At 38.5% G+C, this 17,829-nt stretch overlaps 2 protein-coding genes across 2 annotated transcripts; one reads left to right on the forward strand and one right to left on the reverse strand.

Moving 5' to 3' along the window:
• Positions 1-2,831: 2,831 nt before the first annotated feature.
• Positions 2,832-6,090, reverse strand: LOC148282390 (uncharacterized). The gene has a single exon (XM_088225199.1). It carries the CDS (start codon positions 4,714-4,716, stop codon positions 2,962-2,964), a length of 1,755 nt encoding a protein of 584 aa, XP_088081325.1. The 5' UTR covers positions 4,717-6,090; the 3' UTR covers positions 2,832-2,961.
• A 144-nt stretch (positions 6,091-6,234) lies between these two features.
• U4-U6-60K (U4-U6 small nuclear riboprotein factor 60K) lies at positions 6,235-17,285 on the forward strand. The gene is made up of 6 exons (XM_088225200.1): positions 6,235-6,367; positions 6,619-6,798; positions 7,629-7,833; positions 9,173-9,499; positions 14,916-15,116; positions 16,585-17,285. Exons 2-6 carry the CDS (start codon positions 6,636-6,638, stop codon positions 17,222-17,224), a joined length of 1,536 nt encoding a protein of 511 aa, XP_088081326.1. The 5' UTR covers positions 6,235-6,367; positions 6,619-6,635; the 3' UTR covers positions 17,225-17,285.
• The last annotated feature ends 544 nt before the right edge of the window (positions 17,286-17,829 follow it).

The raw sequence follows: 17,829 nt of genomic DNA on the forward strand, positions 1-17,829 counted from the left end.
TTAGTCATTTAAAAAACAGTTTTTAATGTTTTCTGAAATTTCCTTTTAGTGAATATTTAGAAATAACATAAAACAGATTGAAAGTATAATAATTAAAAGACAGTATTTAATTTTTTCCACATTTATTTATAATTTTCATCAGTGGTCTGGTTTTTTACGACTGAAATTGTCAGATTGATAGCAACGATCAGTCTGACGATATCGGTCATGACAAAACCTGGTCACTGGTGAAAATTATAAATAAAAGTGGAAAAAAGTAAATAAAGTATTCTTATTACTATGTATAGTTAAATGTAATTCTACCAATAAATGTCCAAAGAAAAACTGAATCTTCATTCAAAACTGATTTCATAATCAGACACATTCAATTCAATTAATTTATTTAAAAAATTACATATACATACAAACTTCAATTTAAGGCGTACATATTATTAAAAAAAAACACATAAAAGAGACCCTTGTCAAAGTAGTAGGAGAATGCCGCTCCGGAAAACCCCTCGGATAAATGGAACAGATGAACATCCGGAGCGATGTTGTTCAGCATAGCTGTAACCCTTCCAACATGCATAACACTCGGCAGGTTGGTCCTGTATATTGGAATATGAAACAATCTATGCTGACGCTGTCTTAGGTAATTATCAGGAACATACAAACCAATGCTCATCAAAATCTCAGGATTATTGACCATACCGCACAACAACTGATAAAAATATGTAGTCAAATACGCATTTCTTCTAGTCTCTAAACTGTTGTATACCCTGGGGAAACTCAGTTCAGTAGAGCCAAGGATAATACCTGTACCCTCTCATGTAGAGTTATCTCAGAAGCTCTTTTGGATTTTCTCTATCATAGATTGCCACTCTCGAATCTACTTCGCACCAAGGAGTTATAGAGTTCTCAGTATACGGGTATTTTTGGGAACCCTGGCAGTACACGGAACAAATCCTTATATCTTCAATGCATTGAGGCGTACACATAGGTGACTATGAAATGTCAGGGAGCTGACAAATCTAACGCTCAGATATTTTGATGTTCGTATTATATTCTGGTCAAATGACCAGATTATAATATAATAATAATATAAATATTTTTTATTGAAAAACTGAGTTTTTTGGGTCCAAGGAAGGTCGTGACCAAACACCTGGAAACATTAAATTAGAGTTTTTTTTGCCTTCCCCATTCACATATATATTAGATATACCTGGTTGGAGGAGACAAAAATCGTCCAAAGCTGTCACCATTAAGAAAAGTTTTAACTCATCCGCAAATAACAGAAAATATGAGTTCAAAAATAAATTTTTAGTATTATTAATGAAAATAGAGAACAATGGACCCAGGTTAGAGCCTTGCGGGACACCTGAACATTGAACTGTGTCTAATAGTTTGTAACTACAAAGTTTCATATGTTTTCGTAAGTTTCTATCAATTCTTTATTAGTGTGTTTATATTTTTGTGATCAAATCAAATTGACATTTTGGGGTTTCACAAAAAAAATTTATACCCTAAGGGTAATAAAGTATTGCCGATTCTGCAATTTCTTCTTTCATTACCAGCCTCATGGTAGAGTGCATTGGACTTTCACGCATGAGGTTTCGAGTTCTATTTTAACTGAACCAAATTTATTTTTACTGATTTTAAATCTGTACCAAACATACCAACACACATATGTACATACATTTTTATTTTTCTCAATTTTTTTACTACCAAACATTTTACAGTATTATTATTTGCTGGTTTGACTTTGTGAGGAATAAAGAAATAAGATAAAGCACACAGCAAAGTCCGGTGACAACTGTATTGTGCAACAAATATTGAACACATACAAAATGTTTAAAATCACTGTAAATTGATTGAACCAATTTGTATATAATCAGAGGCATAGAACTATTTATGTATAAAACATGAAATATTTTATCAGCAAAGGAATTTAGTGGAACAAAATTATGCTGTAATATAAGAAAAGTACTGAAATATAATAAAAACAAAAAAATGAAAATAAATGAAAAATAAATGTTAGATTTTCTAGGGACGCAATACGCGTATCAGTGAGTCGGGTTGTGGTCCCGTGGCTAGCGTTGCGGACTCACGGATCAGAGGTCCGAGGTTCGAGCCCCACTCTACCCCAACTTGATTTCAATGTTCTGATAGTGAGTTATTTACAACTCGTTGAAAATGGCCACCAAAATTGAAATATTTGGACAAATTATAAGAGCGCTAATATTTCTTTCTACTAAAAAAAAAAAAAGATTGATAAATATTTCAACAGATATAGAGATATTTTTTAGAAGGGTACTTTAAAGTCGAGGCATTTACAGATTTAGTGATTACTTTACACACTGTGTAACGTTCACCTTCCTATAATTAGCCGTTTTTCATTAAAATTTTATTCACACCCTATGACGCGTAGGGCACTACACTGGTGCAAAAAATGCAGCGTATCTCTATTAATCTTACTCTTCCATATCAGTCAAGGAAAAATAAAATATTGCAGTGTAGATATCTAAAATCAATATTCCACATTGACCTTACTAGGAATTAAACCTACGCAAAGTAGGCGAATGCCTCAACCACTACACTATGAGCAGCAGACTTCCTTCCACAACTTCAATTTTTTCTTTGATTCTCTCCCGAGAGTGACCATTGAGCCGAAAACACTACAGGATTCAGGTACTATTTCCCATATTCAACTATAATTGAACAATACGAATTTATAAAAAAATATATTTATTCAATATTTTGTGCACATATAAATAATACAGGATTATGCACATCTCTGTGTTGTAATCGGCAGCCGAACAGTTTTTCTCAAGTATTTGGGGGTCGAGGATTCAGTGCATAGAGAGAACGCAATCTTCGTAAGTCAGCACTTATCTAAAACTGCTCCGAGTATTCGGAGTGCACTTTTTAACTTCCATGTCGAACATTTATAATGCAATAAATTAAACGGTCATCTAGTTGAGTTCACGGATCCACTAAACGGAAGTTAAGAAGACAGTCGACTAACCATCCCACGGGAAGGGACTTGACATGGCGCATGTTGTACGCCAGCTGTGGGCGGGTCTCGTAGATGATAACGTGCGTGCATTCCTCCAGCGGCCCTCCGCGGGGCGCGTGGTACGGGATACATTTCTCCCGGATGTTTTCGGGCTTCGGCTCTCGGCTCAGCGCGGTTCCTCCCGCAGCCTCTACCAGACACGTCAAATATCCCTTTTTTACCTTGAGATGCGCGCTGATTTCGTACAAACTCGCGAATCCCAGAAAGAAAAAGTTATAACCATCAAACAGGCCCGGTTTCAAGGCTTTTAGATTATTAACGGATAATTTGACACACTCGACATCGCTCCCTAGACTATTAACTTCGAAGGTTTCGAAGGCGGCGAGTTCCGCGCTGTCGCAACTGTCGAGCCACGCGGTGGTCAGGACCCCACGGCCGCTCGCCACGGCCAGAAGCGTGTCGCGGTTCACGCGATTTTCTTCTACCAGGAGATATGTACCATCTGCCGTCAGGTTTTTAACCAACGTCAAATCTTTGTGGCTTTTACACAGCATAGTCAGTTTGGACATGTGCTCTTTGGTCAAACCGGAGGGATATACGGAGACATTCAGACTCATTTTAATTTTGTATTCTCTAACCGGACTCTTTTCCGATGCCTGAAGTTCTTCGAGACGCTCCAGCAGAGACCGGTCGGCGAGATCGGCCGGAGTGAGTCCGCGGTCGTCCCGGGCACGTGGGTCTGCGCCGGCGCGCAGTAGCAGCTCGGCCACGCGGGAGCGCGAGGCGCGCAGGGCTTCGTGCAGCGGCGTGGCATAGCGCGGGCCCGGGGGCGCGGGCAGTGCGCCGTGCGCCAGCAGCGCGCGGACCAGCGCCGCCCGTCCGGCGCCCGCCGCCTCGTGCAGGGGGGTCCAGCCCGCATGGTCGCGCGTGTTAGGGTCGGCTCCCGCCGCCAGGAGCGCCAGCGCCAGTTCCTCCTGCCCTTTGACGCACGCGGAGTGCAGTGCCGTTTCTCCTTTTTTATTTCGTTTCCACAGCATTTTTTCATTAATATTAACCGCATCCGAGAGGGATTCATCGCAGCTCTGTACAGCGGGAAGTAAATTTGAACTGGACGATGTTTTAGATTTTGAAACAGAACGTTCGAAGCTTTCATTTTTGTTAAGGGGTGATCGAGAGGTTTTCCTTAATGGACGCTTGGATACTTTGTCTTGTTTAAGTGATTTAGAACAGCCATTTTTATCCTTAGAGGGAGACATATTTGTAAAAATTGTTTCACCTTCGATTTCGTTCTTCAATTTCCGCCGCAATACTCTTCCGGGCCGAATATTGGATTCAGCTGGTTTCGGTAAACAGGGTTCTTCAGGTTTACACTTATTTCTGGAAGTTGCGGTTGATGGTATTTTTTCAAATTTCTTTTCGGATACGGGCAGTTTACTTTCAACTTTTGTGGCATTGTCACGATCCTTATGAAACTTCATTAAAATATTGCCCAACCCTTCGTAATCCTTTATCATTTCTGATTCAACTGAAGCTGGGAAAAAATCTTCGACGTTTCCTTCGTGACAAATAAAACAACTTTTCAGTTGACCTCCCGTAATATGACTTTTACAGTATATATGAGAGCATTTAAGTAGTATAGCCCCGTTAGAAGGCAACTTGTTGCAATAACCACATTGTAAATTTTCTTTTAAAGTTGAGAGAGCTGAGAGTAAGTCTTCCATTTTTATAAATAAAATGTTGGTAAGATTAAGTGTTTCTCGAGCTATATAATATGCTATTTTGATTTAATACAGTAAAATAAAATTATACAATGATCACGTTTAATATTCAGACTAACGACCGGCAAAATTAAGAATATACGCTTTCCCGCTAAAATGCACCGAATAACAAACTGTCAAGGTGACAAGTGTCATTGCCCACTAATGATGGATAATCGAGATATTTAGATAATCGAAATACAAGCATTCGAGACATGCAAATAATCGAAATAAAAAATCGAATCAATCGATTTTTTTTACCGTAAAAAAAAAAAAACAACATTGGTTGGATGGGGATATAAAAATACATCTGTAATAACAAAATACTTCAAAATAATTATGAGGAAGTTCAGCCCTACGGGAAATTTGAAATAAAACATGTTTTATTACGCACGGTAAAAATTAGAACAATAAATTGTAAATTTCTTGAAAATGTATGAAAGAAAGTTAGCCAAAATCATTCAATAATATAACGTTGTGATAGTTATATGTCGGCCTCGTGGTGTAATGGTCAGCGCGTTTGCCTACCATGCAAGAGGTCTCGGGTTCGATTCCTGACATGGTTGACTTGAAATATTTATTTAAAAGGGTGTTTTCACACTAAAATATTTCATAGTCCCTAGACTGGTATCTGAAGCGTAAGACTGATCATCCGACCTTCATGTAACACAAAATGATCAAAATACGCTGCGATTGGTTTACCAATACAGTGCCCTATGCACCATTAGGTGTGGAAAGGGAATGATGATGACGATGATATTTATGCTATTTCCGGGAAACAAACTAACAGACGTGAACTTAATACGTCACACGCAGAGTAATTTCAAAATAAAATCACAATTAAAATCATAGTGCTGATGATACGACACACAAAAATGTTAAAAGTTGTGAATGTTTACCCACATATTATAATTCATATCTCGATTGTCTCGAAATGTCAAGTCCGAAATCATATTTTGATTGTCTTGAAATCTCAAGTCCGAAATCACATTTCGATTGTCTCGAAATCTCAAATCCGAAATCATATTTCGACTGACTCGAAATGTCAAGATCGAAATCATATTTCGATTGTCTCGAAATGTCAAGATCGAAATCATATTTCGATTGTCTCGAAATGTCAAGATCGAAATCATATTTCGATTGTCTCGAAATCTCAAGTCCGAATTCATATCTCGACTGTCTCGGAAAACCATTTCGACTGAATTCACTCGAGATATCTCGATTATTTTTCCGATTAGTACGAGTGAACTCGATTAGTTGTAAGCATTTCGAAATGTCTCGATCTTTTTAATAATTGAATATTTTGATTATTTTAATTCGATTCTTCCCACCATTATTGCCAACAATGCCAACTACCAACTCATGATCACGCCACGATCAGAGATTAACCACGATCACACGATGATCATTTACTCAGAGATGATCAGAATTGTATAGCAAAACGTCAACACCACAGACTAATTATTTTTTCTACAATTTAGACCATAAGCTAAACTAATGCTGACACCTGACAGCTATTTGACAGTTTACGGTTAGTTTGTGGTAGTTATTTGTTGTTTTTAATTTTGTTGGTTAGAATGTGGCTAGAATAGTGTAATGTTTAGAGAAAATTGAAGTAAGTCAAATTTAATAATGTTTTTTTGTTGTTTTATTTTATTTATTTAGCTGTAATATGTTTATAATTTACTACATTTAGTTGTAAACATAAATATTCCAGTACAACCTAAATAATCTTTTTATGTGAAAAATTGAGTTTTGTTTCATTCAGAGACCTCTAAATCAAAGTACACGTGAAAATATTGTACTTAAATATTAAAATGATGCGTTTACATGTAAAATAATATAAAATGAATTAACTCGTTATAGGTATCGCATAGTTCACAATGTCAGACGATGAAGAAGTAACTTTCACCAAAAAGACGAAAACTGTGCACTATGGCTCCCTCGAGGAGCAGGAGCGCGCGCGGCTGGCGGCCATCGCGGCGGCCGTGCGGGAGGACGGTGTGCGTGAGGGGCGCGAGGGAGGGGAGGTCCACGTCTCCAACGGTGAGTCTTCTCTGGCCGAATTAGAAGCAGACATTGCCAGCGAACTGTTTACAGTTACATTCCTTTATCTGCACCGAATAGTCTGTATCTGAAGCGCACTGCAAAGATGATTAAGATCATAGTAACGTAAGCATTACCTTGCTACTTAATTGATACGAATATAAAATATTGCGGTGTAATATCATATTTTTAAAGAAATATTTGATGTCAACCATGTAGGAAATCGAACCTGAGACATCTTGAATTAAAGGAGTAAATGCACCGAACACTGAGACCTGAGAGTTCACCATTGGACACGAGAGGGCTAAGTATGATGATAACTTGTGGTCCCACAGTAGTGTTGCGGACTCACGAATCAGAGGTCTGAGGTTCGAACTCCGCTCTACCCTCAAGAGTAATAAGGCATCACAGCTGTAGAGACTGCATTTTGCTCTATTTCATAGAACAAAAATGTCACAAATTTTTGGTTTGGTTTTTGTTTTAACAACAAATGTGTAATGGCGGTTTCGGTTTGCGCTTGCAATTCTCGACTTGAGTAACTGCGGCCGATTTTTTTAACTGTAAACTATAGCTAACTTCGTTATTGATAAGTCTAGAATGATTTTTGTCCGAATGGGCGGCTCTACAGCTGTGGCGCCTTATTACTCTGTGGCTCTACCAGATCTTTCAAATTTTCAAATATGCAATGTTCTCTTTAAAAAGAAGTTTTTCGTTTTTCTTATTTTTTGTTTGTTACTAAATAAACCACGTTTGGAAAAATATGATGATAAGTGAAAGCGCCCAGTTAGGCTCGGTAGAATCCTCAATCATAATAACAACATCTTATTCAGAGTACATGGAGCTAGAGGAGGAGGTGTCCAAAGACAAGCAAGCGCTGCTGGAGGAGTTTGAGCGGCGACGCAAGGCGCGGCAGCTCAACGTGTCGACGGACGACGGCGAGGTGCGGCGCGCGCTGCGGCAGCTGGCCGAACCCGTGTGCCTTTTCGGGGAGGGACCTGCGGAGCGACGCGCTAGACTCCGGGATCTGCTATCTTTGTAAGTTTATCTTTACTATTTCGTTAACACACGAGGTATATCCAGGTAGTAGGTTGCGTTTGACAGGTTAAAGAAAACGAGTTTATATTCAGCAAAAAAATATTGTTAAAAAGTCTTTAGACCTTAAACTATTTTTTACATAACTCCCACAATTTTTGGGCACTTGTCATAGTGCGGCACAAGCTTTTGTATTTCCTTTTAGACTTCATTAAAATGGACACCCACATCGTAGTGCACATTACCACAGCCTTCATTGAACCGTGTCACCCGTCTCCTTATCATTGAATCACGCAATGTTTTCCATGCACTTCGCAGATCCGATGATAAATGTGGACTGGTTCTTCGCATTAAGGAAATGAATTACAGACCTTATCTCACATGCGGGGATTTTCAATTTTATTAGGTATTTCAAACAAATACCACCAACCTCCTTCTCGATAAGTCAGGATGAGCACCACACGTGTGCGAAACTGCGATTGCAGGGCTTCGATGGCAAGACTATTACGGGAGCATACTACGCATCATTGATTGATAAGTTGAAGACAGAAATCACAGAAAAACGCCCACATTAGAAAAAGAAAAAAAAATGTTTAGTAAGACAATTCACCTTCTCCCACCCCAGTGCTTGTTATGGCAAAAATCCACAAATTACGGTTTGAACTGCTCGACCGCCCTCCTTACTCAACAGATCTAGCCCTGACCGATTACGGTTTGAACTGCTTGACCGCCCCCTTACTCAACAGATCTAGCCCTGAGCGATTTTTTTTGTTCCCTAAGCTAAAAGCCCTCGGAGGACAGAGATTCTCATCTAATGAGGAGGCCATCACCTTAGTCTATTTTACAGGGAAAAACGCTAACTACGATGGGAGCATCGCTGGGAGAAGTGTATAGATGTATAAGGAGACTATGTAGAAAAATAATAATCAAATTTGAATAATGTTTGAGTATGTCCAAATGCTTGCAGACTGGCTGGATTTCCTCCCTAGGGAGTTGTTCATATTTAAATTCTCAAAAATGTTTTCCCTCTCTGATGAAATAAATTTGAATATGACTTGATTCATTATTATGTCGGAAACATTTCAGACAACTCCCATATGTATTTAGAACACCAAATTTGTTGTTATTCATTATGATCAAAATAGTTTTCAAAAATGTTGTTTTATTTTAATCAAATAAGGTCTTCTGTGAATTAGCGAATTATTTTGCAGCGTTCTGCAGACCATTGTTCTGTCCTGCACGGTCTAAACTATTCACGAAACTGGGACAAGACAATACGGTCCTGTCTATTGTATTGTCTTCTCGCCTCGATTCACTCTGCTAATGATGTATATAAATGCAGCTTGGGGGAAGACGCCATCCACAAGCGCATGGAGGAGGAGGAGGCGCGGCTGCAGCAGGAGCGCGGGCAGGAGGGCACTTGGTACCACGAGGGCCCCAGCGGGCTGCGCGCCGCGCGCCTGTGGCTGGCGCGCTACAGCCTGCCGCGGGCTGCGGCGCGCCTCGCCGAGCTGCGCGCGCGTGCCCCTGCCGCGCGCCGCGCCGCTCGCCAGGACGTGGCACGCCGCGCCCCCGCGCTGGCCCCTGCCGCCTCCCAGCTCGGAGGCCGGCGCCCGCTTGCCTCCTGCCAGTTCAGCTCCGACTCGCGGATGCTTCTCACGGCCTCCTGGTAACAGTGCCTTTATGTATAATTCAATCTAATATGATTAATTCTAGACTTCTTCAGCCATCGTAACAAATTGTTGTTTTTCTTTAACACAGTTGATGTTATGAAACTGAGACTAATATAATTTATTGTATCGGAATGAAGATTTATATAATACAGCATTTATTATGACTCAATCAAAAAAAAAAAATACATAATTGACTTGATTTAGCCAGTTACTGCTTTTTGAAGTGGAACTATTAATTTATTAAATAAATAAAATAAAATAAATTAATTTACCTCGTGAAGTAGTGTACACTGCACATGCTTCCACAATAATACCCGTATGCAGAGACAAACCTTAAGGTGAGGAAAGTACATTCTACTGTCTTCACCTTCGGGTTATTCTCTGCGTTTGAAATTAGAATGTACTTTCCTCACCTTAAGTTTTGTCTCTGCATACGAGTATAACAGCCATTGCAAAAAAACATATTAACCAATAAACCAAAATAATTACAGGTCCTATTATAGTTTTTTACATGTCAAAAAAGTTGTGGTTGGTTTATCTCCATAGTTAAAAAAAAAAAAACTTTTACAAACAAAAATGTTTTCAACAGTTAATGGATTTATAACTAACTACGAAAAAAAGAAAAATAGAATGCTAATGGTCAGGAAACTTTCGTTATCGTTTGTAAAGTTGAATTTGCAATTAAGGTTCTAGGATTTTTATTGATGTTCAATGTTTAAATTAATAATCAACAAAAAACGAACACAATAAAGTGGATTAAAAAAATTAGCTCAAAATAATGCGCCTCACTGTGCGAGAATCATTTAAAAAAATATATATTTTCAATTACAAGTAGGAAAGGGTTTACAACCACTGCATGACAAAATTTTGGCTTGTATATCTTGCTTATTCCATTGTATGAGAAATAGCGATAACTAAAAAATAAAGATTTTTCTTACAATTAGTTATAAATTTTAAAAACAGTAGTGTGTTTGGAAAACAACATATTCCTTACAATTTCAAAATGAATATAAATTATAGCATTTTCAAATAGATTCTCGAAAAACTGCTAAGCAGCTAAAGGGTTAAAGAATATACTATGTGTCCTGGGCTCAAGTGGCCGGGCGAAAAATATCAACAAAAAACTCAAAAAAGGGATGGAGGGGGGGGGGGGGTGCTATCTCTTATTTCTTACTCATATCAAACGAACAACATGGATTTCGGTCTGGGCGTTCAACCAATACAAATTTGATGGTGTTTACGAATTTTGTCACTTAGTCACTCGACAAAGGTGCTCAAGTAGACTGTTCGTACAATGATTTTTCCAAATCGTTTGATAAGGTAGATCACCAACTTTTGCTTCTGAAACTTCAGAGGATTGGCTTTAGTGACATTCTTCTGAAGCTATTCACAAATTATCTTACAGATCGTAAGCAATATGTGTCATATGGACTGTATCAATCTGAAACATTTGATACTTCTTCAGGAGTTCCTAAAGGATCCAATTTGGGACCAATGTTATTTATAATCTTTATAAATGATATTGGTAAAGTCATAAAATTTTGTAATTTTCTCTTATTCGCTGACGACCTAAAATTTTTTTGTGAAATACTGACTTCTTTAGATTGTATTAAACTTCAGTGTGACATTCAAAATATAATTCAATGGAGTAAACAAAACAAATTATTCTTCAATGTTTTGTAATGGCATACACAAGAGCATCCAAAACAATATACTATCGTTATCTCATGGACAGAGTGAGGCTTGAAAGGGCTTCAACGTCCAGAAATCTCGGGATGTTGTTTGATGCTCAGTTATCTTTTAATCTTCATATAGTTAATCTATGTAATGACTCCATCAAAATGGTTGGTTTTGTTCTTAGAAATGCCAAGATCTTTTCTAACACTCAGATTATGAGGATATTGTATAATTCCTTGGTAAAAAGTCGTTTGGAGTTTAGTTCCATTATTTGGTCGCCACATGAGACTCGATACTCTTTGATGGTGGAGAGAGTGCAGAAAAAATTTCTGCGCTATCTGTACCTAAAAGAGTGTGGATATCATCATTGACTCTTCCTAACCGACTTTTTACTAGGGATGCTAGGCTATCAGTCATTATGGAGGAGGAGGGACGTTCATTTGGGTGTTCACTTTTTCTAGGTGATCGGTGGTCGCATACATAACTCAGAAATTCTGATGGATGTAGGTCTGTTCGTACCTGATAACTATCTTCGACAAAGACAGCATCGATTGTTTTACCTACCACGATGCAGAACAAACCTGCCAATGGTGATGCCGGTTGGTAGAGAAATCTTGCTATTTAATCGCATCGCCTCGGATGTCGACATATTTCACGACAGTGGGCCTTCCCTTAGGAAAGCACTTTCTAACTTTTAATTTTTCTTTTTACATTTTGTTATATTATTTTAATAACATAACTATCTACTGTAATTTGTGATCTATTATTGTATTTAGAATGAATTGGGTCTTTTTTCTGTAATGTTCTAAATATCTGAATAAATAAATGAATGAAATGAATGAATAAATGAAAGTAAAAAGTTATTCATAAAAATAAATCATGTATAGCTCTTAGACTCTTTTAAGAAATCTTTAGATTTCAGTAAATTTTGGCAATAAAAAAATCTCATTTAATTGTAATTGAATAATTTTTTTTATATCGACGCTGGAAAAGGGAAGATTTACCAAGTGACATATATAGCAAATTTACAGAAGAGCCATATTTAAAATAAATAAATTTTATATTTTTATTTAATGAAGAATCTCGTGTTTTCAATTTTTTTTTATAATTATGTAGGAATCCCCACTAAATAATACATACGTATGAGATTTTTTTATTAATTAAAAAAAAAACAAAAAATCTTTATTTGGCTCTTCCGTAAAGTTATTATGTTATTAATGTTATTATTATGTAGATTTATTTTTATATCCCTTTCAGACCTGAAGTTGAAATTTAAATTTTGCCAAGAAATTTTGTCTTTTATATGATAGTTAGACATTACTGAGATAAAAAATAATATTTTTAAAATCCGGAAAATCCAGTTTCCGAGAAAACCCACTCTCACGATCGTGCTGATCAGGGCTATGTTTATACAAAAAAAGTAATCTTACATTATCTTATACCCGTATGCAGAGACAAAACTTAAGGTGAGGAAAGTACATTCTAATCTCAAACGCGGAAAATAACCCGAAGGTGAAAACAATAGAATGTACTTTCCCCACCTTAAGTTTTGTCTCTGCATACGGGTATTAGTCTTAAAAAAAATAAAAATAAAACCAACTGCTTAGTGAAAAATAAACAAACAAACCATCACTCCGTTTTTCCGTAGGGGTAGGCAGAGAGGATAGAACGCCATATCACTATCTGTGCATACAGACCTCGCTTCCTCTACATTCATACATCTTCTCATGCACGCACGCCGATTATTCCTACTTTTGACATGTCCATCTTCAAGCATTTGATGGACTCAATATAGAAATCAAACATTTTATTTTAAAATATAGAATAAAAAGAAAAATGATTTGTTCATTGTGTGAAACATTTTAAAGCAGCGCTTATTTTACGTAAAAGGCAAAGGCATGTTTTGCACTCTTCACGCTTTATTTCTGTTTTTATAGTTTTCCAACGACAAATTCTTGGGAAAGTTATTTTATCGTCAAACACTGCCAAGTGATCATAGCCATCATATCATACCTTAGATCCGGAATAGGCAGATTAACAGGTGGATAAATTTTATGATGATAAAATGCGATATTCTCATCATTCTCATTATCTTCACTCATCTCATGAGCCCGCGCTTTCGTTCTGGGGTTTTCGTTAGAACTTCTCCAACTTCCAAACAGAAAGCCGATAAATCTAAGGATTTTTTTATTTTCTTTCTTCGAGTGTCTCGACGGTACAACATCCAGAAATTTACCAAAACTAGGTCCTAAAAAGTGTACGATGGTCTTCAGCGTCCATTTTTTTGATTATATACAAGTACGATAATACTCAATTTGCTGGTCACTTATATCCACACTCCCCATTAGTTGGTTTTTATCACTTGTGGAGCCTGTATGTTTACACGTGCCTTGGATGGCTTGTGCCACCTCTTGACTGTTGAAACAGGTCTAACTCCAGTACAGTTTGAGGCCATCACAACAGATTTTGTGTCTCGCCATTTGATGCAAACATTATCGTCACAATCAAGTTGCTGGAAACCTCCCTATTGCTCAAGCTTGTCCGCTTTTAGTTTTATACCTCTTAGGCGGTTAACCGTGATTGTGCCAGTTTCGGGAATGCCAAAAGTAGTTAATCATTTCAGGAGAGAGAGAGTTGTGAAACACCTATCAAAAAAGAGACAGCTTTTTTGCTATTTTGTCCTATCTGCTAATAGACTAAGGATATTTTCAACAAATTTATCGTCCTCATTTTCTTCACTTGACCAGTTCATCTCTGAAATGTTTCCGTCTCTAATCGCATTCAGAACAAAATCGTCGAATCCTTTCTCATCTGGTGCTACTTCATTAACAGCATCTAATGAAAATATTAATTATTATTATAAATAATTTAAACATAAATTTATGTAAAGCATTAAAGCAAAATAATTAGTTGTACGGAATTCATAAAAAACTACTAATGCACATAGAAAACATCAAAATATGTCATTACTCTACAAATGTTGTAATGTCATTGGTACGTCCCAGCCCGCACGCTCGTGCTGATGTAAATGCTATTGTAAATAACTGCCACAAAAGCACTTAAACGCATATGTTAACTACACTAATTACATCGCAAGTTACTTAAATAATGAATGTTTATATTTTTTATATAATACTTATGTGACATTTTGACAGCTGACACTGACGCCTCTAGCGATATATTTTTGAATTTAATGCTTTTAGAGTATTGCTGTGGACTCGCACGGTAAATATCAGCTGGCATTTGGCGAAAATTTTAAAGGGTTTTCGAGATTAAAAATTTTTTGTCGACCCGCACGATCTTGTTGACCGGGTCTGAAAAGGATATGACAATGGCCGGTCACTCGAGCCCGGGACACATTGTATAATCCAAATATACAGAATGAAATCAGTTTGTATGTTTCCAAAACTATGCACAATTTTACGCACCCAAAAGCCGCACAAATGCAAGTCAGAATTCACCCATCAATAGGACTATTCGCTCGCTTGTTTATTAGCATATTTATTTTTTTGTACATATCGCCAATTTAGCGCCAATCTGACTTATATTCACTAATTTTTATTCGTCATGTTACTATACCTTCACAGTCTGCATTATGTAATAGGTTGAACAACCCGTAAAGTAATGCTGATGACAATTGTTTAATAAATAAATATTAAACATATTAATTTTATTTATTTATTTGATGTTACTTTTATAAATGAAATCTTTATAAAACTGAAAATTCACATTTAGGTCTGGAGAATGTAAAGTCTGGTCGGTCCCTAACTGCGAACTACTGCAGGATCTCCAGGGACATACCGGGCCAGCCGGGGATGCCGTGTTCCATCCCGCCGCCGTCCTCCCGGACGCCTTCGGTCTTGACTCTGAAGCTCGCCAGCTCTCCATGGCATCGTGCGGAAACGATGGCAGCGTCAAGCTCTGGAATTTCGCCAGGTAGAGTCTCTTGGTAGAAATGTATCTTCGTGATGTCACATATTGCACCCCCCCATCGAGGGTGCTATCGGCGACCTTCGTGGTGTAGTGGTTAAAATGCATTACTCACACAGGTAAGGTTCCAGGTTCGATTCCCGGTGAGAACATAAAAATCAAATGTGATTTTTATTTTTTCTGTAATTGGGCCTCCTGGCCTGTTGTAGAACAAAAAAAAAGTTAAAACAAAAATATAAATAATTGTATTTGTATATAAATGACTTTAAATTTATACTATTACTCAATGGGAAAAAAGGAATAAAGAGGAAAGGAGGAGAGATTAAGGAGGAGAAAGGAGATGTTTCTTCAGACGTGATTTAAACAGAGATACTGTATTAACATCTTTACTAGTGGATGGGAGATGATTCTACAGTCAATCGGCATGGACACTATATGAGTTAGAGAAGAAATTATTATATAATGGGTATTAAGAGGGTGCTTTGAGAATTAGAACAAAGAGGTAAACCATGAACTGATAAGCGTTGACGAAGGTATACAGGAGCATTAGGAGTTAGGACTATGAAGTACAGTGAACAGAAGTGAGAGGGAGTGATAGTGTCTCCGCTGTCTAATTTTGAGTCATTTCAGTTGCCTACGATAATCAGAAATGAAGTCACATTGCCTAATACCAAAAATAAACCTCATGCATGTATTCTGAAGTCATTCAAGTTTATCGAGTTGCTCACAGCTTAAATCAGTCGTGGAAACATCAGCGTAATCTAGAATGGGCAGAAGTAATGCTTGTACAAGGTAATAATTTTTGCAACCTTCTAAGTGAGTGTAGACTGAAAAACATTTTGCGGCTAAATTCATTAGTATTAGTACGAGCTCGCCAGCATAGATCTTCATCCATTAGTACTCCTAGATTTTTTATTGATTTCCTGTATTGGATATTGGTACCATTGACATTAAGAGGATTAAGAGAAGATACTTCTCACTTACTAAGCAAACATAATTTGTGTTTTAGATGGGTTTATAAGTAAACCATATTCTTTTGTCCACGTTGACACGCTATTCAGTGTATTAGACATTGATTATATTGCTTCACTGGTTCTTTCAGGTCTGCAATGAAGGTATAGTTGTAAATCATCTGCATAGAGATAATTGAGACATTCTGCTATCGGATTGATAAACAGGGAAAATAGTGATGGTGATAAAACTCCACCTTGAGGTACTCCGGCGACAATATCAACCCATTCCGATTGATGATCGGTGATCGGGTGTCTTAATGCATTGTTGTCTAGCTCGTAAATACGATCCAAACCATTTTATAACCTGTCGTGTCATATTTAGTGTTTTGAGAATGATTATGTTGAATTAAGTATAATAGTTTTATATTGATTTGTGCTAAAAAATTGCAGATCTCAAAATCTCTGCATTTAGACTTGCGGAGTGCAATACGTACAGCGTTGTCACCGATTCTTGTTTTCAGCAAGGAGCCACTGGCGGAGTTGTCGGGGCACAAGCCGTACCGCGTGTCGCGCGTGGCGTTCCACCCGTCGGGACGCTTCCTGGGCACGTGTTGCCGCGACGGCTCCTGGCGCCTGTGGGACGTGGAGGTTGGGCGCGAGCTGCTGCACCAGGAGGGGCACGCGCGGGCGCCGCACGCGTTGGCCTTCCAGGCGGACGGCGCGCTGGCGGCCACCGCCGGGCTGGACGCCTTCGGCCGCGTGTGGGACCTGCGCACGGGGCGCTGCGTCATGTTTCTGGAGGGGCATGTGCGCGCGCTCCACGCGGTGGCGTGGGCGCCGGGTGGCGCGCGCCTGGCCACGGGCGCGGCGGACCACACGGCGCGCGTGTGGGACGTGCGCGCCCGTCGCGCCCTGCGCGCGCTGCCCGCGCACGCGTCCCTTCTGAGCGCCGTGCGCTGGCAGCCGGGCGCGGGGCTGTACCTGGCCACGGCCGGCTATGACGCCGCCCTGCGTCTGTGGGCTGAGGGCTCCTGGCAGCCGCTGGCCACTCTCAGGGGGCACGACTCTCGCATTATGGGACTGGATGTGGCTCCCGATGATAGCTTTATAGCCACTTGTTCCTACGATAGGACATTTAAGCTGTGGGCACCCGAGGTGTGAAATTCTTACAGTTTAAGCTTCTTAAGGTCTATTTTTAAATTAAAATAAAAGTTATTTTCAATATATTTTTGTTTTTTTCGCGTTAAATTTCTCAATGATTTTTTCCCACTTATAGATAACTCGACTGGAAACACGCTGCAATGAGGAAGATGTCTCCACTTGCAGTGCAGTGCAGTATTCCTCTAAAGGTGGTGTGTTTCCTGAATTAAGTTTGCTGCAATCTGACTTTCTTGCACCACCCATTTCCAAATGCAATCTACTGTTATACTTTGACATTGCAATAGGTATTTGATCATTTTTTAAAAAATCATTTGATGTTGATACTTTGCTACAAGTTTGTATATATTGTCACATGGAACTTTGGGGCTGAACCAAACCAATCCACCGAGTATTAATGTAACGATATTGTAGATAGAATAAAACAATTTTGATTTCAAAACATCTATTTTGATTGATAAATATTGAAATTTAGAATCGACATATAAAATGCCATTTCTAGATCAAGCGCGCTTTTTTTTTTGTCAATTTCTTTGACTCTACTCGGTACAAACTCGAACATTTGAACGGTAAGTCGTGGAGTTGCAAAATTTTAACATGTCGTTTTA

This window comes from Micrasema longulum, unplaced genomic scaffold (assembly GCF_059751315.1).
Source record: "Micrasema longulum isolate JH-2025_06_02 unplaced genomic scaffold, ASM5975131v1 h1tg000334l, whole genome shotgun sequence".
Taxonomy (NCBI): domain Eukaryota; kingdom Metazoa; phylum Arthropoda; class Insecta; order Trichoptera; family Brachycentridae; genus Micrasema; species Micrasema longulum.

Excerpts from the sequence above, each read along its gene's own strand:
- LOC148282390 (XM_088225199.1), bottom strand. The coding sequence starts at position 4,716 with ATGGAAGACTTACTCTCAGCTCTCTCAACTTTAAAAGAAAATTTACAA.
- U4-U6-60K (XM_088225200.1), top strand. The coding sequence starts at position 6,636 with ATGTCAGACGATGAAGAAGTAACTTTCACCAAAAAGACGAAAACTGTG. Across the intron at positions 6,799-7,628 it reads GGAGGTCCACGTCTCCAACG|AGTACATGGAGCTAGAGGAG; the intron begins GTGAGTCTTCTC and ends CATCTTATTCAG. Across the intron at positions 15,117-16,584 it reads AAGCTCTGGAATTTCGCCAG|CAAGGAGCCACTGGCGGAGT; the intron begins GTAGAGTCTCTT and ends TCTTGTTTTCAG.